Genomic DNA, 23023 nt, shown 5'->3' with positions numbered 1-23023 from the left:
ATTTTATTTAAATGCCTTTCATTGTCCCAAGCAGATAAACTTGCAGCCATGAGGTGAAGGGAACTCACAGTGGTTGCCTGAACAGATTTTCCCTGAGCTTTGATAGTTAACCACGCCTGCTAATGTTATCTGCTGTAGAATAGTACATAGAGTCTCCCCCTGCTATCATAGAATCACGAAGGTTGGAAAAGACTTACAAGACCATTCAGTCCAACTTTCCACGCATCACCAATAGTTCTCACTACACCATCACTTCCCTCACCACAAAATCCAGATGTTCCTTCAACACCTCCCAGGAAAGTGATTCCACCATCTCCCTGGGCAGCCAATTCCAGTGCTTGACCACTCTTGGAGAAGTAGTATTTCCTAACATCCAGCCTGAATCTTCCCTGGCATCATCTTGCCTACTGGAAGATAATTACAAGCCTGACCTCCTGAGAGGAAAAGCCACTTGATACCGTCTGCCTACCGAAGAGATTTTTGCAAAAGAATGAGTTTGCTTCATTCTGAAAGAAGCAGCTCTGGTACACATCCACAGCAATAAGTGTACCTTTAGAGGATTTAACATTCCTCACACATTAACATGTGTGCAATCAAAGCACGAGCGAAATTAACCCATCCATGCAAACATGATATTCAGTGAAGCTATAAATATTTAATTACTCAACTTAAGCAAAACATTTGCATCAACAACTGTAAGGCAATCCTGATGTTCATCTGTTACTAAGAATACACGAGTATTGTCCAAGCAGGTTAATTGCATATTGCTGGTCTTGCTAAGCAGTTTATCTGTCATTACAGCTAGGAAACAAATTGACAGACTGCTTAAGCTGTCAGGCTTTGCCTTCTCAGCCACACAGCCCCCAGGTGACTGCGACAGAACTATCTGACACAACAGGAGGAAGAGCCACATATTTTCCTGTTCTCATTAGCAAACTCTTGTGCTTTACAGTATTTTTTTTCCCCAGACTGTTCTTAGTGAAGGTTATTGCTATTACTGTTTTTGTTGTAATTTGTCGTAACTCAATTAACTTTTTGAATTGGGAGGTAAAGGAGAAAGGTCTCATTTGTTTATTCTGCTGCTGAACTCACTGCTTGATCTACAAACAATCGTTACGATCAAGAAAATATTATTTCAGTAAACAGGATCTATCTTATGGACTTTCTCAGATTCTTAGTTCCCCTCTCCTTTTCTCAGCTACCAACAAGGCCATAGCACAAGCAGCATGTAAAAACAGTTAAGAAGTGTGGTATGGGAATGATAGGTGCAAAAGAGAGAATGTGGCAGAAATTTAAGATAATCAGAGTCTTTTTGGAGGTGGCAGACCTGGTTGCATATGCAAATATCATTTACCCAAAGTTGCTAAGGATGCTTGTTCATACCCATAAAGCAAAGGGGATGCTGACAATGGGTTGTTTCCTTTTTCTTCTAGACTATGCATTCAATATTAAAACACCTTTTTTCCTTTAGCTTTATTCTTATGTTCACAGTCCACCGACTCAAAAGCACTGACACAAGGTCCCACTCGCCCACACCTTCAGAATGTCCTCACTAGTGATTCTGAAAATTCTGGAGAGTAGACCTTGCAACTGGAGAGATCATAGTCATAGAATGGCCTGGGTTCAAAAGAACCACAATGCTCATCTAGTTTCAAGCCCCCTGCTATGTGCAGGGTCGCCAACCACCAGACCAGGCTGCCCAGAGCCACATCCAGCCTGGCCTTGAATGCCTCCAGGGATGGGGCATCCACAGCCTCCTTGGGCAACCTGTTCCAATGTGTCACCACCCCCTGGGTTTGATGAAGGTACTTGCCTGGAAAGAGGTGCACACAGCTCTCGATCCCATCTGCAGCACACACTCAGCTACAGCAGCTGGAATCTACAGCACTTCACTGTGACAAAATTCCCACCTCTGCTCTCCTCAAACAGAACTTCAACTGCAAGTCATGTGGTGTTATTAATGCAGCAACAGGAGAAACATCATTCAAATGCCTTCTTAACCACAGCAATCACAATGGAGTCTTCGATTCCAGTATTACTCACAATCGCCTTTTCCAAAAAGAAGTTGTATTCCAGGTTCACTTTCATTCTCAGGAACACACTTTGCACTGGAGGAGAATACAAATACAGCACCATTCACCAGAATCCATGAGCTAGCCTGCATATTTGATCCCATCAATACTTACTATTTCGTAAGTGGCTGGATAAGCTGTAAAAATCACTTGTTCAGGTACTGAACATTAAATTCTCCCCGCTGATCCGTGAGGATGAGCCTCTTTGGTTGGTTCCCTATGTGAAATTCATTTCAGGTTCCCATCATTATGAGGTGCATCGACTTGGCTTGTGTTTTAAAAAGTAAGGGAAACATTAAAAATAGCCACTTGTGTTTATAGTAACACTGCTGTGAACGCAGAGTCAAAAAACAAAGAGTACAAAAAAACATTTAATGCAAAGTTAAATACAATACAAACTTTATTAAAAATAGGTTGCAAGTGAAATACAGTAGAAATGGGAAACTACAGCAGTTTTGATGTTTTTCATAATAATGCACAGACAAATATGAAAAGCACTTTTACACATATTCACACTTGACCCGAATGCCCAATAGCGGCCAAATCCACTCAACTGAAGGTTATGGATACTTTTTTTTTTGCTAAGCCTTTTTCAGATTCTAGCAGCAACAGTAATTCAGCCACAGCATAAGTTTTTTTTTTCCTTAAGAAAAATGTGTCACTGTAAGGCTGCTAGTGTTCTCAAGATAAGTTGGGAGAGGCTTGCTTTTCCTGATTAACAGACATAGCAAGCATGCAGATCCTTCATTAACACTTTGAACCAGTTTAATCTTCTACTTCATATTTAACAGGTGAAACGGTAAAAGCACACTTTCAAATAAGAAACCTGAAGTACGTAAAAAATATTTACACTCCAATTTTCATCAACTTGCATTTATTTATCATACAACTCTTATTAAAAGTGATTTCTTTCCTAAGGCAGTGAAAGTCTACCCCTTTGTATTTGGAAGTGTGCACAATTCCCTAAATATATATTTATAAGAGAACAATATGATACAGGAAAAAATCATCTAAAGCCAGCAAAGGGCTTTGTCAAATAGAAAATTTGTTTGGAATCACAATATATATTGTCTTAACATCACACAATGAGAAAAACTCTGATGAGGTCCTTATTCCCACCATCATCAGCTACATAAGCGTAGCTGAGGAAACGGTGGGAGGAAAAAGATTAACAATTTAAAATTAAATAAGGCTATTACAGTGTGAAAAAATAGCTTGAACTGCCAAAAATATTTTCAGTACAACAGTGACAGAATGTTAGTAAAGCTAGCTAGACTAAAGAAGAGCTTACTAGCACTGCTTCTTCAGCACGAGTAGAAATGGATTGCTGCCAGCAGACCAGGTCTTACTAACATTCCCACTCCCAGCCAGCAGTAGTGTATTCAATGCTTCACACCACACTTTAATATGCCAGTTCACTTCTCCATAGGAAAAAACAACAACAAAACAGGACAACAACAACAACAAAAAAAACAACCCCAAAACAAAGATATTGCTGGACTGCTAATAGCAGACTTATCAATACCATTCCATGTCTATTTGCCTAGTAACTTCTCATCTACTGCTCCGGGAAAACTTACCTATCTTTTCTACTAACTTTGGAAATGGAGATCTTTGTCTTTAACACATGACAAACATTTTGGTCCTAGCTGATAAATGGCAACTAGCGTAGCCTCCTATCTATTGCTTATGTAATTTTTAATGAAACAAACAGCCCTAGGCTTTTCATCTTCACATTTCTGAAAGCCTGATGCACAAATAACAGCGGTGCATCAACACAGACTTTTCCATCATTACAAATGAATTCCACTTTTAGACCCAACAAGTATGTAGGAATAGAAATGTTTTATCCCAGGTTTTACCTACAGAATGGGAGTTGTCCCAGTACTAAATCATGGTATTGATAGGTTGATCATTGATCATGAACACCACAAAGTACGGCAGACTTGCATATAGAGTCTACTCAAGATAGTGGCCCAGATATCATCATCTTACCTAAACAACCTAAAGTACTAATTTCTAGTGCACAGTTTAGTTTAGGCAGTTCAAGCTATTCTCACTCTCTCTGCTCAGCAGCTAAAAAAAAAGAAAAAAAAAAAAAGCGTGTCTGTGAAACACCAGGAAACAGAACTTATCTTTGACAAGTGCTACTTGGTCTGGTGCACAAGAACTTAACCCCCGAAACAGAAAGAAAAGAGTTACCTTCACGTGATTCATATCTTTAAAATTTTACAGTGCTTTCATTGTATAAACCACAAGCTCCTGGCAAAGTAATCAGTTTTCTTGCTATTGCAACATCTCTAAATCTTAATTAACAGTCTTAGATATAGAGGAATCAAAGTCACTCATTTTGGAAAATATTCATTTTCTGTTCACTAGTAGTGCCCCTCATCTCAATCCCTCAATTTAGAGGTCTTCAGTTACATCTGATAAGGTGCTTTAATCTTATTTTGTGTTCAACTCATTTTCCAGTTCCATTAGTTTCCTAGAAGCTTTTACTTTATTGGATACATCTTGACCCTGTGAAAAAAGTCGCTGGCGTTCCCTGAACGTCAAATTTTCTGGTGCTCCAGGTAAATCTGTATCTTGACTGGAAAGGGAAAAGAAAGTCTTTGTTAACACTCTCATCTACAATATTCTTAAATATAATCAAATTCTTAGTGAAGTGCATTAACTGGCAGAGTTTTTACTACAGCAAAAGTCTTGGTTTAGTCTTCTGCACAGTTCTGTTCCCCACACGTACCTTCAATTCTGATATTGTGCTGTCAGTTAGATTAGCAGAAGCAGATCACAACCATCTCTGTCACGTAAATACAAATTATATTACTTTGCCTTTCAAAGTGAAGCTCAGATGTAACTCAGGCTGTATCTACAACACCACAGCACGCTGCTGTTACAGCTTCCTACAGCAGCAAGTGCCTAGGAAAAGCACTGAATACAAAGCTGGTACATATGCCTTGGTAAACAAAGCTACTAGTACTGAAGTACGTAGTAGGGGCTGCAATCCAGCACCCCTGTATTTTATTCTATACTGGCCAAGTTTAAGTGCAATTGTTGCCCAAGGTATTAAACAGTTCTTTACCCTTGAAGCAAACAAAAAATTGAAGTGTTTCTGGCCACCACAATGAAGATCTCAAATCACTCTTAGTCATAGCTGTAACAACACTTTATGTATGTGATTACCTCTCATATAATAAAACTAACACGTATTTCTATTTCATGATCAGAAAGCTCCAAGAGCTCTCTGCTCTTCACACTCTACGGAAACAGTAACACTGTTTTAAAATGCAAGAAAAAAGGGCTAGCAGCTTCTACAGAATCCTATCCAAAGCCCAGCTGCGCCTTCAGTAGGTGGCAGAAGTTCCCTACATCACATGACTCAAAGTTAAAGCTTAAGGGACTCCTGCGTGTCACCTTTTAGATCGTTTGTCTCTCGGATCCCGATAAACTTCATGGGCCCCAACCGTTGCTCCCGAAGATCCAGTGTATGAATTTATTCCTTGTGCAAAAGAAAAAGTAAGTTGAAGGACAGCAGTTGCAAGGCAGAAGTTTTATATTGCATTTCTTCAAAAAGGTGCAGTGCTCCTTTCAAGAAATCACCTCAAACCAGAATTGGAAATTAAATGTAGAGGGTCATCTGACTTGTGCAATATTTAAGAACAATACTACTGAATTTCATCCCCTCTCAAAACAGCTGTAATTTTTTTATTCCTAATTTTAAGTTGAAACACATTTTTTTAGATTACTCTGCACACAGTAAATCGTGGTCTTTATCTTATTATGGTATACTGCAAGACAGACATTAAAAGTTTGAGAAGACTGATGGAAAGAGCAACATGCTTCACTATCCCATAACAAACTCTACAGGAAATTAGTTAGCTGCAACTGCTCTCTTTAGAGAGCTAAAAGTAACCTATGATTACTATACAACATCTTTTTAATTCAGCAATCAGAGCTTTTTTCACTATTTTGTCTGATCACACAAGATGTATGCATTAGAAGATGCCTTCCATCCCTGGCCTTTGTTTTAAATTTCAAGCAAGCATCTTGCAGCACTGCACCTTTAGTTTAAGTTGATATAACACACAAGTTTTACAAATCACATTAATTCTTTCTAAAGGCCACAAGACAAAACCTCTTCTTTCCAATCGAAAAGTTTACTAAATTTATACTCCATTCAAGACCATATTTCTCCTAATGACTGTCTGGATAAGTGAAAAATAAAGCGTCAGATTTGTCTCCAGACAGTTCTAGTCTCAAATATTGCACGTTATGTCTTGTGAACCTTATTCTGTACAGAAGGAAATGTTTGCTTCTTCCACTGGTATACATAACTTCTCACAAGTACTCAATAAAAGAGATGGTACAAGGCTGGAAGACACATTAGCAAGCACATTATTGGCTAAATATTGTTCACCCCAAATTTGTAGCGGGTCAAATCATACTAATGTGCCAGCTGAATTAAGAATTTTTTTCCTTTCAGACATGAGTCTTACATCATTTGGTACCACCCTTCCTTACTTGGAACATATGGTTTCCATGTGTTCCACCTACTTTCTAACAGAAGTTTTGATATCAGTGTTGGCTTTTTTCTTGGCTAGTTGATGGAGCCAATGGTTTTAAGCAACCCAGTGGAAGAAGGTTACGAGAGCAAAATTTGCAGAAGCGTGGTTTACTAGAGTTAGCATTCAGAACAGAAAGGAACTGTAAAGGACAGTAATGTAACAAGAGTCAGCGAGATGGGAGATGGTAAACTGCACAGTGAATTCTGCATTTTGTGCAAACGGCTTTGTACGTTACGCAGGCAGTCTTCATAGAAGCTTGAGCAATCAGGTGAGGTTAACCTGTTCTCATGGCTAATTTAAAAATCATGAAATAAGAGTATTCAGAATTAGTTGTATGGTTTATGAATTAGGTTATTAAAGGCGAAGCATCATACTTCTGTACATCCTTAACTGTTACCAAAAACCTAACCAAGTCTTTGTAGGTTGTCCTTCTGAATGTTTTCCGGAAAACGGACACACACACACACACAAAGTATCACTGAACATTTCATTTTCCTGAGATTCATATTTCCACAGAAGTTAACAGAAAGCAGGAGGATTGGGAGATGCAGTTAAATATGAAATGGCATTCTGGGTTTTGGATGATGGGAGGCAGCAAGAGTGGTGGTGACAACTAGTAATGGATAGTTCTAGAGTTAATTCATTACACATTCAGCTTTCAAAACGCCAAATAAGGAAAGGAAGAAACAGCCTTTGGAATTGCATGTGCTGTGATGGAGGGCATATTTATACTTGAGTCGATGTCAAATAAGAGTTTCTAGAAAGTACTTTGAAAGAACAAAAATTTAGTGCATACATGCAGCACAAAAATTCCATGTCAGTAGTATGGGGCAGATGGCGATGTAGTCTAAGTGTTCAAAGAAAACCTTTTATGTGTAGTTCTTGTCATTCTTTAATTCTTTGCAATATAATGAGTTTGAAAACTAGACTACTTCTGATAGAAAACTGAGATTTGAGAACAGTTTTGGCGGGTTTATCAGTGGACCTGCTTGTATTGTATGGTAGGCATGTAACTGCAATATCTGCCTTCATAATGTAGCATGTAGATACCATAGTGTGCCTACTTATAGTCCCATCTAATGACTGAGCAGTGAAAAGCAAAAGCCTTTTCTCACTTTCTTTTAAGATCTGGAACCAATGGTAGAGCAAGAGAGGAGTGGCCGATGATGCAGAATCCACAGAGGCTGATACATCAAGAGGTCTCACAGGCAATACTTGGTTAAATAAACTTATTTTTCTCTCTTTAAAATGATTAATTGTGAGGACATCTTTTATGCAAGTAGGATGCTGTACTGACCCCCAACACTGAAACTGCTAAGCAGCAACAGTATTAGTTGGGCAGTAATTGTAATGGAACTAAACTCTGACTCTTCAGGAAGATCAAAACTACACAATGTTGTGCAGAGTTTCTCTGTGATCCTAGAAGCTGTCTGCATGAGAAGCAAGTATGCTCTGCAAAGAACAGGATTTTTTGCTGGAAAACTATTTGAGCCTCAGCTGAAAAGGATACAGGCAAGAAGCACTGAGTACTGTGCATCTGTACAGTTTCCTACATTCTCTAAATTGTATTACTACATGACTGTAACTGAGATAGAAGTGCTTCTGATAAATGGTACCTGATCTGTGGCTACTACGCTCATTATGACCAGAAAACATCATACCTCTGTTTAAAGAAATTTAGTATTTTTCCATAGTGATCAGGTGACCAGGAAGGGGAACAAAGATATGCCAGACTTTCACATTTCACTGAGACTGAGACTTCAATCTAGTCAACAAGCTGTCTGCTCAGGTAGAAGCCAGCATAGACACCTTCCCTTGTTTTCTCAGGTGACTTATTGCTTTCCATTCTGGAAGTATGATTTCATATGCTGAATTGGTTATCAAGACATCCACTGAATTCTAACAGTGGGAAAAAGATCAAACTAGGAGAACATCATGGCTACCACTCCCTTCAGAAGAATACACAAGAGTACAAATGTAGGGGAGATGCTGTCAGATGCTGCTATTTAAAGATGAAACTCCCACATTCATAAACTGCACACAGAGTAGGATTCATGCATACTTGCATATTCAAAGAGTAAAGTAAGTAAGATTTTTCCTTTGAAGCAGGTTCAAAAAAATCAGCATGAAACTTCATACTGAATCACTGTTAAATTCATGAGTGTAACTAAACTAGTACTCTGCAGATAAAATATGGCTCTGAAGTTACTAGCAACTAGAACTCTACTTGAAATTTAACTCCGTTATGGTTGTCCACTTGGAGTTATAAGAGAAACAAGATGAGGAGGCACAAAAATAGAAGGGTGTGGAAAGGAGCAGGGAAAGAGCAAGGCACAGGGTGCACAGATGAAATTTAGATATTTTGTCCCTGTTTACAAGAAAACTGCACCGTACAAAGCAGAAGTACAAAAATGGTGCTGAATGAATTCAACTTACTACACGTTCTGTATAGCTCTTGGTGCTCTTAAATTTAAGAGCTATACCTAGAAAAGTCATTTTAAAGCCATTTGCACATGTTATTAAGAGAGAGAACCCTGGTACCAAAACCAAAAGCAGACAATAGCTCTTTTCATGAACCCAATAAGAGAAGATTCCTGTGTTCAAGAAAGACACACTTCCAGATGCCCTGAATAACTAATGGTCATACAAAACAAATCACTGAAAGATACAGAGTGAGAGCCAAAACCAACAGTACTTTGAATTGGTTGAGTAACAGTTAAAATAAATTTGAATTCATTGTGTGAAAGATGAATTTTTACTTTTGAAGAGTTGGGGTAAGGAATAAAGAAATTTGAGAGATCAAAACAATTAAAAATGGGAAGATTCACATTAATATTAGGATTTAAGTTAGATCACCATAGTGAAAATAGTGATTAAGTGAAAAAAAAATCACAAAGGAAGTGATTTGATCTACAGCATCAGAGTTGAAAACACGAGGACAGATCCGTGGAGAAGATCGATTTCACGGTGTCTACCTTTAGAGCTGCTGGCATGGATGAAACTCGGTTTGTTTGGTGGGGGCGGGGGCTGGCTTTTTTTGGCAGCAGTACTGTTGGCATTGACTGGAGATGACTGGAATGAGTTGGAAAGAAAGAGGCCATCTGAAACTGGGCGAGGTTGGCGGGAGGGCTGCTGTGGTTTAAGGGTGGCAGGAGGAAAGTCACCATAAGATTTTCTTGTGCTGGAGTACTTATCCTGACCTGCTAGATTGGAATCCTCCTCCTCCTCATCATCATTGTATGCAACAAACTTGGCAGTATAAATCGTGTCAGGGGAGAGGACCTGTGTTTTGAGGTAAGAGGTGTTTCGCTGAGGTGGGGGAGGAGGAGCGTTAGATGAAGGGGTTGGGGATGGGAGTTCATATTCCCGTGGAAGTGGAGGTCTGTACAGACCAGGCTCGTCTGGTTCCAGCAATCTTCGTTCTGCTTCATCGTGCTGCCTGCGCCTTTCAGCCTCTAGGCGATTATAATACTCCTCTTCCTGTCGCCTCTGTAAGTCCAGAGGAAAAAAAACGCAGTGGTCAGTATGACAGACATTTCAATCTAGGAGCTTTGAGTTTCCATCAGAGCTACAAACATCTTTTTTTTTTTTTTTTGTCTCCTTTTTTGGCAACAAGCAACGCTTCTACATGAACTCATACTAAGATTATTTACGACTATGAAAAAAAGGCCTTCTCCCTGTAACACAGCATTGCTGTTATTTCCATGTTTACTAGAGGCAGTGTAAATCACAAAGCAACTAACTTCCTATGTGAAGTAAGGGCAACTCCTGTATTTATTGCTGAAAATGTAACTGCAGTTAATAATGGGTATATTCACTAAAGCTGTAAAGAATCTGTGGGAGAGAAAATAACTAAAATTAACTACCGTCTTAAAAATGGAACTTTATAATCCTACTGCAGGCTTATTGAACAACAGAGCCTTGGAATACACGACTCCTAACAAAGCTTCAAGTATGAACAGCAGGAAAACTACTTTCACATAAAAATCCAATTACAAAGAACCTTTTAAAAACTAACATCAAATGATGCTTTTTATAAAAGCATTTATAAAAAGCACCTTTCTAAAAAATTATGCCTATGACACACAAGGCTATTTACCACTGAAAAATACATGAAACATGCCTGTATTTTCCAGTTTTAAAGGTTTGTATTGTTTTTAAACTTGATAGCATTTAATTTTGTTCAGCTCTTGTCTAAGCCACACTGTAAATTAATGCATTTCTTTTTTTCATAATTTACTCTGTAGCTTGGTAACACGTGAAGATGTGTATTTGGAAACTACACATTACAAAAAAATATTTTGTCTAAACACACTGCAACTTGTGCTGGGACTATGTGACATTTTGAACATTCCTTTTGTTCTTCATTTATGTTTAAAAATATCCACTTAAGCTGCTCAGCACCGAGTCTGATACTCTAAATAAACAAATAAATCTGATCTTATTTATCTAGAACAAAGACAAGATATTCATTTCCTTATACTTGTCTCTAAAGCTATCATGCTGGTCAGATGGTAACGACCTCCTAGTTGGTAGATGCAAAAGCCCTTCTGTCCAGTTCTGTCAGTGAAAATCTTTCAAGTGCATGATACACATAATTTGGTAGCACCGCATCACTGTCAGAAACCAGAATAACTTATTGTTGAGAAAACCAGGAGATGCAATAGGTTTTAGCCTTAACTCTTCTAGAAGGCTCTGCAAACAAGCCCTTGTCACTGCTAAAAACCCTCAGCTGGAATGCCTACTCTATTACTTCTGCAATACCACCGGCTTCTAGCCATCACAAATGGCAAATTTGCTTTTCTTTTTCTTTTTTTTAAATATTGGTAAAATTAAGCCATAGGCCATGACCTTTATCTTAAATTTGGTGCATTTAACCCTTGATGACCTAAAACTGAGCTGCTACTAAAGAGGAGAGGCCTGTAAGAACTAAGAACTCCTGCTGCCCTCAGAAGACCATAACCTTTTCTTCTGCCTCTCTTCTGGTCCGCTCCTCCTCTTGCTGTCGGCGTTCCTCCTCCTGCCTGGCCCTGTCTTCTGCTTCTCGCTTGCGCATTTCTTCCAACTGTTGCTGCCGTCTGCGTTCTTCATCCTGTAACTAACAGAGACACACCTTTAATTTTTCATCACTCACATAGGTAGGAGTTAAAAAAAACAACAACTATAAACTGATCATTTGTATCTAAAAACAATTCCTTAGAAAGTGCTGTACTACAGATTAACAACACTGCTTTCACCAGTGAAGAGTGCACTCTGATGTTGTTCTCCCTAAAGTCCCTGTTAAGAATAAAAGCTGGAAAAACAAGAGATACACAGAACTACACACTTATAAACAAGCAGAGAGACATTTTAAGCAGTCATAACGAACCCCTAGCAGAAGGCTGAGGTGACACATGCTCCAGACTGCTTCAGCGATATCTGAAGTCTCACAGGCCAAACAAAGTGAAATTAAATACTTGGAACCAACAGTCCACAGCCCTAGCAGCCAATGGGTTTTTCATTTGGGATTAGTATTTAAGCACCGAAAAATCACGACTCATTAGTCAAAGGGTCAATCCATTTAAAGTAACAGGCTCATTCAGCAAGTCTGCAAATAGTCTCAGGAGATAATTAAAACCTCCCACTGTATCTGCAACAGATGTGTTTTGAAAAAAAAACAACAGAGTGAGGCAAAGAAATCTTTGCTCACAAGAACAACTAATGTCCAAGAGACAACACTGCTTCATACGTGTTTATGATAAACACTGAACATGTAAGAAAAATGAGCAAAATCCCAAACTTTGCCCAGTTTTCTGAAGCTAAGAGGATGATGTGCTCTTGTTGGATAGGAGTATTCATTGACATAACAACATTCACAAATAGAAAGTACTTAGACTTACATCCTGCTTTGCTTTTTACTGTGACATGTTTGAAAGCGATGCTTTTCCATAAGATCCTGTCTCTGACTGGCATACTTCACTACAAGCTGTACTTAACACTGGTGTTTCTCTACTTCTGGATTTGTTCCTCAACCCAGCTTCACTTGTATAGAATGGCTCTTAAAGAGCAAAGCAATGATGAAAGTAAGCAAAATTTAGTTCTAACAAGATTTTTCGATAACAACTTCCACATAAATGTGTGTAGTTTGTCTCCTGCAGTCTCTGCTATTTTAGAGGAAATGTGTTTTATACAGACTGTATATATATGCAGTCTATCAGATACTGGCCCAAGGTTTTCTAACCAGTTTTTTGATCAAGTCTACAAAACTCTGTTCTTTCTTATTTTACATTTCATTTGGGGAGGAGTTTGGCAAACGTGTACTTGGCGATGCTACCTCTGAGTAAATTTGCCTTATTTGTAAGCTCTGTAATTCCTAACTCACTGTTACAAAAAGATGAAGCTCGGTATACACTGTAGAGTAAGGAAGAAAGTAATTAATCTACCACCTACTTCCATTAAGACCTTGTCTGTCTTGTTTATTAATAAGACATTGTTTTAGCAGAGGAGATGGTTGTCAAAATGAAAGACAACTACTAATTCAGAAGAGTTAATGGAAGGGAAGTAATTTCCTCTTAAAAAAAAAAAAAAAAGGCAAAAAACTGCAAAGAAAAAAATATGGAATTCTTTGACTTTGTCCCAGTCACATTTAGGGTAAAGGTCTAAACACAGTAATTAGTGATTCCAGATGACTGCATGAATACCTTTGTGCTCAATAACAAAGGGAAGCTAGTATTGTTTTATTTGTTTGAGATCATAACTAAGGGAAAACTAGGTGCCATACAGGGATTTATGTCAATATACAAACCATAGTAACTGTGGAAGACAACCCATTCAAATCAAAGCCTATTCTAACATAACACCTAGGACAAAGGCTAGAAATAATAAAGGAAGCACAAACAGGAATACAGTAGCTATTACTGAGGGATACTTCATTTCTTGAATGCAGTAGAAACTAGTTTCTACTCTGGGGCTTTCAGAGGATGGCAGGGAGCACCAGGATGGCAAGGCATGCCAGAGCACGTGAAGACGTGTGTTTGTGGTTGCATACAACATTATGCAATTCACATGGAACTACCAGATTTTCAAGATCCTTACACGGCCCTCAGCTAACAGTCAGAGGAAGATAATAGGGAGAGAGAAGTAGAGAGAATTCTGCAGTATCAGAAATGCGAAGATAGGCGTGGGATTGGCATGCTTGGAGGAAGCCTCAGATCCCAGATAAAACTCATTCCTCCATGCACTGCTCAGAATGCTTTAAATAAAGTTCCTGACGAGCCTTACATTTATACCGACTTACTTCTGACAAATAAACCCTCTGTTAGTTCAGGCCATCAACCCATCTGGTGCAGTGTCCTGTGCCTGACAATGGCAAGGAGGGCTGCCATTTCTGTGGGCCATTCCTCCAGTATTTCCCCAGCATTCAGCACTGCACGAGGGATGGATCTTTTTGTGTAATCCTTTCATTAGCTACTCACAGATGCAAGATCCGTGAATCTGCCTAACTCATTTTTAAGGTTGCTGATACTGTCTGAATTCACAGCCTTCTATAGCAGAACAGTCCAGGAGCTTATAGCCTGCCTGCTCAAGAACCTTATCTACCTAATCACAGCTCCACAGATCAAGGCACTGGCAAAACAACTAAATAAACAGAAGTAGTAATAAGTAAAAATATTGCTAGATGCTGCATCTGAAAACTCCACTTGTCAATTACTTCAATAAGCTTACACGCTTCACTTCTTTCTCTGCTGTCAACTGCTCAGACCCGATGGACCACACAAACACATAACTGAGTATTTCAGATGCACTTGTAAGTATACGTTACTTGAATATGAATTTTAAAAGCCTGTGTTTTGTTTTTTAAATCAAGAAGTGAAGAAATATCCAAATCCATATTTTGAACAGCGAAGCTTACAGTTCTTTTCCAGCAACACAAATTCATGATACTCACAGGACTTGCACGCATTAACCTTCTTTCAAACTCGCATACTAATGACACAGAATACTTTAAAGGTGAGAGAAAACTATTTCTCCCCCCACCCCATGTACTCATTCCCAATGAGAGCACTAAAATACAGAATTAACTGAAGTCTTAGCAGTTAATGCCTCATGTTGAAAGCCTGCCATGTTTTAGACAACAGACAATAGCATTAACCATCTGAAACTTGAAATTTAGGAAAATAAAATATAGTAACTTAGTAATCACACATTTATGTGACCTACTTGGAAACATTAGTTCAGAATTACTTCCTGAGTTTACAGTCCATTTTTATTTCAATGGGAAAACTCTACATGTGTAAGAGCAGATTTCAGCATGTGGCTAAACTCTGTGTTAAATCCTAGAAAGCTATGCATGTTAGTTATCAACAGAATTTAAATATTCTGTATTATTAGGCTCTCAGAACAATTTACTTCAAGTCAGAAGGGAATGGCACTGCTAGAACTCTTCTAAAACAAGAAGGGGAGAAGGGGGGGGAGAAAGGAAGAAATCTTACATCACGGTTTGATCACTCAAACTGCTTTGTAAGACATCAGAAACAGTGACAAAACACCAAGTACACTATTTTATATCAGACTGCTGCTACAACAAACAAATCAAGCCTGCAGGCAGAACACAACATCTAAAAGGAGAGAAACACAGGGGAAGGAGTCACCACATCTGGAAACATTCAAATACATGCTTATAGTTAACTTACTGTTTATTGTATCAAAATGATTTTTGAACACCCAAAGATGGCAAATCATCATCCAAAGCACAGGAGACAATTATTATTAACATCAGAAATTGAAACATGAAAGATATTAAGGAGAAAGAAACAAACATACCAAGTCTAGAACAGAGATTGCTGGCACAGCAGTCTGCTGCAGGTAGTAAGAAAGGGGAAAAAAAGAAAGATGCACAGTGAAAACAAAGATAGGTTAGGCTTATTCTATTTCAAAAGCATTTTCTTTTATTTGTTAAGTCAGATGTTTTAGAAAGACAAACTGAACTCCACAAACTCCTGAAATACAGACAAGGAAACAAGCAGATCATCCTTTTTTTTTTTTTTAATCAGTACTGTTTAAACTCATTCAAAAGCTCAGTTTTTCTCTACAGATGCTGTTTATTGCATCTCTTATAGTACAGACAGTGAAATGTAACTCAAATGCAAACATCAATTCTGCTCAAAACAGCTGTTATGCTGGAAGAACTTCATGCACAAACAGTATTAGAAATCCAGCACTTGCAAAGACGACTGATAAAACGCTATGCAATGCAATTGGCTTTTCATTAATGACACATGGCTTTTTTAGTTTTGCTACAGTAAAATGTTAAAGACTTCTGTGAAAACGGCAGTTTTATATGGATTTTTATGCCTAGAGGTAACTGCCTTAGTGCTACAAATTACATGTTAGCTGTGCTGAGCTTTAACACAACCATTCTGCCAAAGTTATATTTATCCTTTCTTCAGTTTCCAAGCTTGAGGTATCTATTGTTTTAAACAGTAATAAAGTTAGCCACAAGAAAAAAGGAAAGCAATGCAGACTGCAGCAAACACGAGGAGAGCAAGTTTAGAGAATCAAGCAGCCAAAACAATCCTGAACTCAAATATTAGTCAAGCGGATAGCAATTTCTGAATGCCAAAATACACGTGCAAACATTTATCAACAAGTAGAAACTGCTTATCACAGAATTAAGTCAGCTTTTCAAGATAAACAGGAGACAGCGAATTACAGAGATAGTTTTTAAGCCTGTGAAAGCATAGTTATTGGTATGTAACTTTGGTATCAGTGCTATTCAGAGAAGAAAAATTCTCCTACGTGAATTGTTTCCCAGCAACAAGAGATTCAAGAGAGTCTGAGAGACAGCAACTAGCAGTGGAGTGATAAAACCTTTATCAGACTATCCAGCTACATTATCTTAGTACATATATTATGATCTTTTACAGTAGTGAAGCTAAGGTAAGCAAACTCCGTCCGATGCTGATATAACTGTACACCATGCAAAATCTGCAAGCTGGAGCCCTGGGCGGTGTTACTACAACACACGAAATGACATGGCTCAGACTAATGCTTCCACCCAGCACTGTTAGTGTCATCATAGAGGTGGTGGTAAATGCAGAGGTAACATCTGCCTCACGCCCCAGACTCTGATTGGAGTGGACCAACATGGTGGAAACTCTGTTCCCTGGTAACATCATGTATTCAGTGTCCATTTCAGTTCCAAGACTGTAAAGTGAGAACTCTTATAGGTAAAAATATTTGAAAAAAAAGGAAAAAACATTTTTTTGTTTCTGATTCTGCTACAAATTTTCATGATTTCAAATATTTTTGCTTGAGTTCCTGTAAGCAAATTCTCTCCAGTGTTTAACTTTCTAATCCTCGTCCAGCTATGTGGCTAAATCCCTTTGTATACAGGGAATTTTTGCAGCCGCAACAAGAAAAGTGAATTTGACTGCCAACTTACATTCTTTAATAGGTAGCTACAACACCTTCATAATTCATTGTTTAACTGCTGAAGCCACTGTAAGCAAGCAAAAGCTCCTACAGCAATTTTAAAAATTAAAGACAGTCAAGACAGCTCCGTTCTTCTTTACCCTATTAGGAGATCAAAATACTCAGACAAATCCAAGACACACAATAACTACGCTTTTGTCTAGAAAGGATTATCCCATTTTACCCTTGCTCTTCTTTCTGCCTCCAGTCGCTGCATGATTAGCATAGTATCCACATCATCATCCTCTTCTTCATCATCATCTTCATCCTTTTGCTTTGATTCCTGAAGTCGTTTTTGGAACTGCCACTCTAGCATGAGTTTGCGGAGGCGGTCATTCTCTTCAGCTGTACGATCAGGCTTGTTCTGAAGATCCTGAATCTCTTTACTCAGCATGTCCACAATGTGCATCTGCTGCTGCTTCTCCAGTTTCTCCTTGGCATCTCGCTTCCAGGGGTCTGGAGAGAGGCTGTCACTAGAGGACAATTCTTCCTTGCTGATAGTAATGTACTGCAGATCTCTCCGCTCAATAGTCCGAGGCTGCTGTTGTGGCTGCAACTCTCGAATGACTGTTTCTTGAGACCTCTGGAAAGTTGCAGTTTTTTCTGGTTTCACTTGTTGAAGGGAAACAGGAGGAACCACAGGCTGGGGAGGAATTAGTGGCTGCGAACGCATTTGGCCCAGTTTTCTCTCTTGCTCACGGCGTTTCCTTTCTCGTTCTTCTTCCAAACGTGCCTTTTCCTTTTCATACCACCTCTGGTGCTCTTCTCGTTTTTTACGCTCAGCAGCAGCCACCTGAGAAGATGCTTGTGCTCCTACTTGGTTTGGTGGAGGAGGGGGAGGCAGAGGCAAATCCATTTGTGGTTCCTCAAATTCAGCTGCATAATGAACTGGAGGAGGTGGCGGCGGAGGAGGCAGATCTGTTCTGATGGGCTGGGAAATCGCCACTGGAGTCGGCTGGCTTGTAGCTGGAGTCTTCCAACGGCCAGGTCCACTTTTAGTTAAGCAAGAACCAGGTGAAACTGGTTTGGATGTATGGTTCAGGTGCTCTTGGCTAGATGTGCTAGAATCCACAGATGAATTCATCCACTGATCGCTGTCTGACTTCCGATCAATGAACTCTATATCCTTCCGGATAACAACCTCCAAGCGATTCCTCTCTGGCTGGAAAACTTTATCTCGGAGTTCTTCCTGGGATCGAGCCACACGCTGGAAAAAATAAAACAAAGCATCTATTTCATAGTCCACCTCCATTAAAACATATTTGAAATATTAAAAGCCTAAATGGCTCACAGACCACATTCTTATTACTGAAGGTAATCACTTTTAGAGAAGTTCAGCATTTCCATGACAAGTAAGTTTCTTAAAATCAACAAAAAATATTCTTCCCAGTCATTTTAAATCATTCAAGCAATAGGAGATTTTACAACCTCTGAAATGCCTGGAAACCTGGACTGGGAGAAAGGAAGACGATGAAATAGAGCTTAAGCTGAGCCTCCCCAGCTCACAGAGCTCCTACCATAGGAGCACAAGAGCCCCAGCTGGTAGCTTGGACCAGCAGCACAAGCACACCAGCTCTGCCATTCAGGCTTCAGCTGGCTTGACAAAGGGTTTTCCTATTAGGAAGGCAAACAGAAAGACTGCTGAGGAAAAGATGTGGGAGCCTCTGCCCATCCTCCCCTGTTAATAAGAGAGATGACTCAGCTGGAAGCTCTCATTATGACAGTCATTCATGGGTATGGAATATGGAAAGTCCTATCTAGTTCCACCTGTTTTTGGAGCACGGACTTAACGCGTCAAACACCAGGTCACTTTGTATTCAAGCGTGAGGTACCACTGTGCTATACAATCTTCAGGAAAGGAATACTAGGCCCTAAATTAGGGTTATCTAATCTGTTAATTGTTTTCTAGCAGCAAAAATTCATGCTTTGAATGATAGGAAATAGTAAGCACTGAACACATAATGTACCAATTATCAACAACTGAAAGACTAACAAAGCAAACTCCTTTTCTTCTTCCTCCATCAATGACCTTAGCTGTAACCTCAAAAGAATGCCTTCTTTGAGATGAACAAGTGTAATTTTTATGCTCTATTAGTCCAGCAGATCTGAACACACAGTTATTTGTGTTAGATTTGCTGTAAAGATGCACCTAACCAAACAGTTTGCTAATACATTTGGAGCAGAAAACAGGCATTTCACATAAGTGAAAAGCTGTAAAGACTTATTTATATCTTTATTTATTGAACTCTATTTTCCTCCCTTTTCAACGTGAAGTACTGCATGGTGGGGAAAAGTATGTCTACACTTTCAGTGCTTGTAGGGTGCTAAAGCTTCTAGTTGTTGGTTTTATGAAAATGCTCCAACATTTTAATCCTTAAGACTGTAACTCAAATTTTGTATCGTCAACAACTTTAACAGATGGGGTTCATCTTACCAGTTTTAACTGCCCTGTCTAAGCTACTCACTTAAGCTTGCCCTAAGCAGGGGAGAGGTGCACATCCAGATGGCAGTTCATCCCATTAGGAGAAACGGAAATACTAGCCTCCCCCTACCACAGCAGCTACACAGACAGCCAAACGTTAACTACACAGCTCAGATTAGGTGAGATGAATTAATGAAATACGAAGAAGTTAAGCAAAGGAATTCAGCAAAATATTTCCATAGTTACATGACAAAGTTACATTAACTCATAATCTGCTCCTTCAAAATTACCTTTCAAAATCCTACTTTGGGTATAGCATCTATTTTCTTTACTGGAGGAATAATTATAATCTGATACCTCTGGTACTGAAATAAATACATACACTCAGTGAACTAAGCTGTTATTCAAGTAACTTTTCTCCCTATCTGCTAATATATGTGGGATTACTCAATGTATCAATCCCTAGTTATTTTCTATGACATGGTGTAAATTAACTTAGATGACAGTGCTTTTCAGAAAGTAAAGCATACTGAACCTTAATGAAACTAACAAAAAAACTCCCAACCAAACAACAAAAGAAATAATTTTTTCCTCTTTTAGTTTTTGAGTGATGAAGCTGCCTCTGGTGGATTAGAGAAAAAAAAAGAAAAAAAAAAGATGCAGTGACTGGATTTCGACTCCCAAGATTACTAAAATCCACATAGGAAATGAAAAGTCCTCATTTAGTGGAACAACACTACCTTTCTACTTTATGAAGGCAAATTCATTTCAGATCAAGAAGCATTTGCATTCTGACAGCAGGGAAGTTACCAATGGAAGTAAAAAAAAAAAAAAAAAAAAAAAAAAGTAGTCTTAAGGGCGTGAGTTTTTGGGTTTTTTTTTCTTTTCTTTTCCTTTTTTTTTTTTTTAATGAGAGAAAGGAATGTGTTTCTTCAAAGGCCTTGGATAGTTTTCAAAATACTGTGTTATTTCATTTTTAATACTTCACTGTCACTTAAATGATGCACCCTGCAGGCAAAGAGATTTTTTCCACATAAACCCTCTTAGAGGAGTGAATCATTTCGTTTACTTACAGAAAACTACAAAACATTTTACAAGATAAACCCTATTACCATCTATTCCCCTTTGTTCTGAGTAAAGAGGACATAAAACATCCCAGGTCTGCATAACTTGCTAACAAAAATTCTATAGCCAAAAACAAAACAAAAAAAAAAGTAGGGTTCCTGATTGCAAGCCAGAAGTACAGTTATCCCCCTCATCTGTGCTATGGTTTAACCAATATTCAGCAGTTCAGAGATCATAGAGGACTGACTGTTCCACAAAAATACCTCCAGCAAACTGTGAGTGAAAGTTTCATCTACTTTCCCCCCCATCTCCCTCTTATACTTAGGAAAAAAAAAAAAAAAAAAGTTTTTGACCTGCATTGTAGTATTGATTGAATGATTACTCTCTGCCTGGATCTGTGGTTTCTCTTCATAATTTGGCCACTGACTCTGAGTTGGACCCATTCGATCCTGGGATTTTGAAGCTGGGAATGTGAAATATTCTCTGGTATAGGTCTGAGTTGGGATAGGATAAGCTTCAGGTCGTGGAGGCAGAGTTTGTTCCTGAAAAAAATAGAATGAACGTAAGATAGAATTTTCTAATCACACAGATCTGTAAAGAATGTTTTTCCAACCATGTGTTTCTTAAATGTTTTGTTTTGCCTTGTGAGAATATTATTTGTCTGGAATAGAGGTTTTCAAATATAAGCTGTGGTTAGGACTAATATCTTTACGGTCTGAAAACAAGTATGCAGTATTGTACAAGCCAAAGAAATTGCAGCTTATGAACAAAAAGTAATAAAATCACACAGAGTTGTCTTAATCTTTCATTAAACCATTGGAAGTAAAAACACCACTCAGTCACTAGCACCAGCATTATGTACAAATACTTGAGATACTGCTTTGATTCAAGCACACTGATCCATTGATAGCTAAGGAAAATTTACTAGCCAGCATTTTTTTGCCACTTCTGACCTCTGTACAAAGATTTCCAGTCGAGACTGAGGTTATTTTGGTGGTAGTTCCAGATGCATAAGCATTCTTTCCCCCAGGGCTTGGAGGCTGATCTGTTGGAAAGTTAAAGGAAGCGTTTACATGCCTGTTAATATTAATTTACATAACTTAATATAATAATAGTATTCACAACATAAGTATGATTTTTGCTTTGAATAATTCTAACAAGAGGCTTGCTCCAAACGTTACAACTACATCATTATTCAAACTTAAACTTAATCCTGCTTTTTTTTTTTTTTTTTAATTCTGTTTTCTTTTTAATCAAATAACCCTTCCCCTCCCCTTTGGAATTGAACAGCCCTTAAAGTCAGTGAAAGAGACATCTACCTCTACGAGAAGAATAATCTGACTTACTTGCTACGTTGGGGCTGGAGCGATGATCGGCTCTGTTCTTCATTAATCTGTCATCTCCTGGCAGCTTCTTTGGTTCACTGTACTCCGTCCATGGCAGCTGAGGGCTCTCGGGTGACCCATTTTGCGTGGAGTTGTTATACAGCTCAAAACCTTCACTCTTTGGTCGGGGTTTACCTGAGCCACGGCGGTCAGAAACTGTAACACTCGATATATATTTTCCCCCTTCACTTATATTAACTGCTGTCTAGAGTGTTCTTTTTTGAACAGGAGTAAGTTTGCATTTAGAACAAAAATTGAGTTTCTGGCATAGCAACTGATAAATTTTAAAACTGTTACTTCTTTGGAAACACACTTCCTCTTTCTTATCAACTGCAGAGGATTCGTTTAATTCAAAAAAGAATCCTTGCTTCAAAATAGCTTTTGAAAAGATACGACGTTTGGAAAAGCCAAATGTGCCTTACTAAAAAGTCTCTTGGAGACTCAGAGGCATATGGCATCTGGAATGGTGTTGTAAATCGTGATAATAGGGATTTATTCTTTTAACCCCTTCTTTTCTATATCCTATATATAGAAAAGGGCTTCCTTTATAAAATTATTCTGTGTAAGACTTGAATTTTGGCTCTATGAAGTTCAACGATAAAAGTATTGAAGAACTTCTTAAGATCTGACTAGAAATTACGAGATAAACACTCTGCTATTTCTAGTTTAAAAGCACAATAAAAATGTATTGCAAAACATGTTCCAGGGGTTTCTGGTTTTATTTTTCTCTCTTAGTAATTACATTACGCTCTCTGCTTACAAATCCCATGAAGACAGAAGCCTTTATGAAAGGGATGGAAAAGCTATTGAAATTGTAATAGTGTTTGTATTCATCATATTTCATAATTAAAAATTATTTCAAAACCACAACTGTACTTCAATACTTTTTTTTTTTTTAAAGAACAAATGCAAAACATTTATTATACATTAGACAAATATAATTTTAAGTACTATTTAAAAGTCAGTTTGTCTTTTCACAATAAAATAAATGTTTCCTTTCTATGCAATTAGTTTTATTTTTTGATTTAATGTTTTGGTAAAATTTGGCAAATTATTATTAAT

The 23023-nt window shown here is 38.3% G+C and overlaps 1 protein-coding gene across 21 annotated transcripts in view; it reads right to left on the bottom strand.

The window, feature by feature from the left end:
• Positions 1-2454: 2454 nt before the first annotated feature.
• AFDN (afadin, adherens junction formation factor) overlaps positions 2455-23023 on the bottom strand; it is a 112888-nt gene continuing 92319 nt past the window's right edge. For 6 of the 21 annotated variants that reach the window (XM_048934976.1, XM_048934979.1, XM_048934982.1 and 3 more), the window contains 9 exons: positions 21923-22117; positions 21530-21621; positions 20930-21118; positions 17274-18296; positions 15440-15475; positions 11601-11735; positions 9613-10126; positions 5487-5571; positions 2455-4662 (listed from right to left, as the gene is read on the bottom strand). In XM_048934976.1, the coding sequence (XP_048790933.1) occupies positions 4518-4662; positions 5487-5571; positions 9613-10126; positions 11601-11735; positions 15440-15475; positions 17274-18296; positions 20930-21118; positions 21530-21621; positions 21923-22117 (2414 nt within the window). In that variant the 3' untranslated portion in view covers positions 2455-4517. Of the gene's footprint in view, positions 4663-5486; positions 5572-9612; positions 10127-11600; positions 11736-15439; positions 15476-17273; positions 18297-20929; positions 21119-21529; positions 21622-21922; positions 22118-23023 lie in introns of those variants that run through there. The other 15 variants (XM_048934988.1, XM_048934992.1, XM_048934989.1 and 12 more) reach the window with 10 other exon arrangements.

The sequence above is a fragment of the Lagopus muta genome, chromosome 2 (genome assembly GCF_023343835.1).
Source record: "Lagopus muta isolate bLagMut1 chromosome 2, bLagMut1 primary, whole genome shotgun sequence".
Taxonomy (NCBI): domain Eukaryota; kingdom Metazoa; phylum Chordata; class Aves; order Galliformes; family Phasianidae; genus Lagopus; species Lagopus muta.
This window is presented reverse-complemented; position numbering and strand designations above follow the sequence as displayed.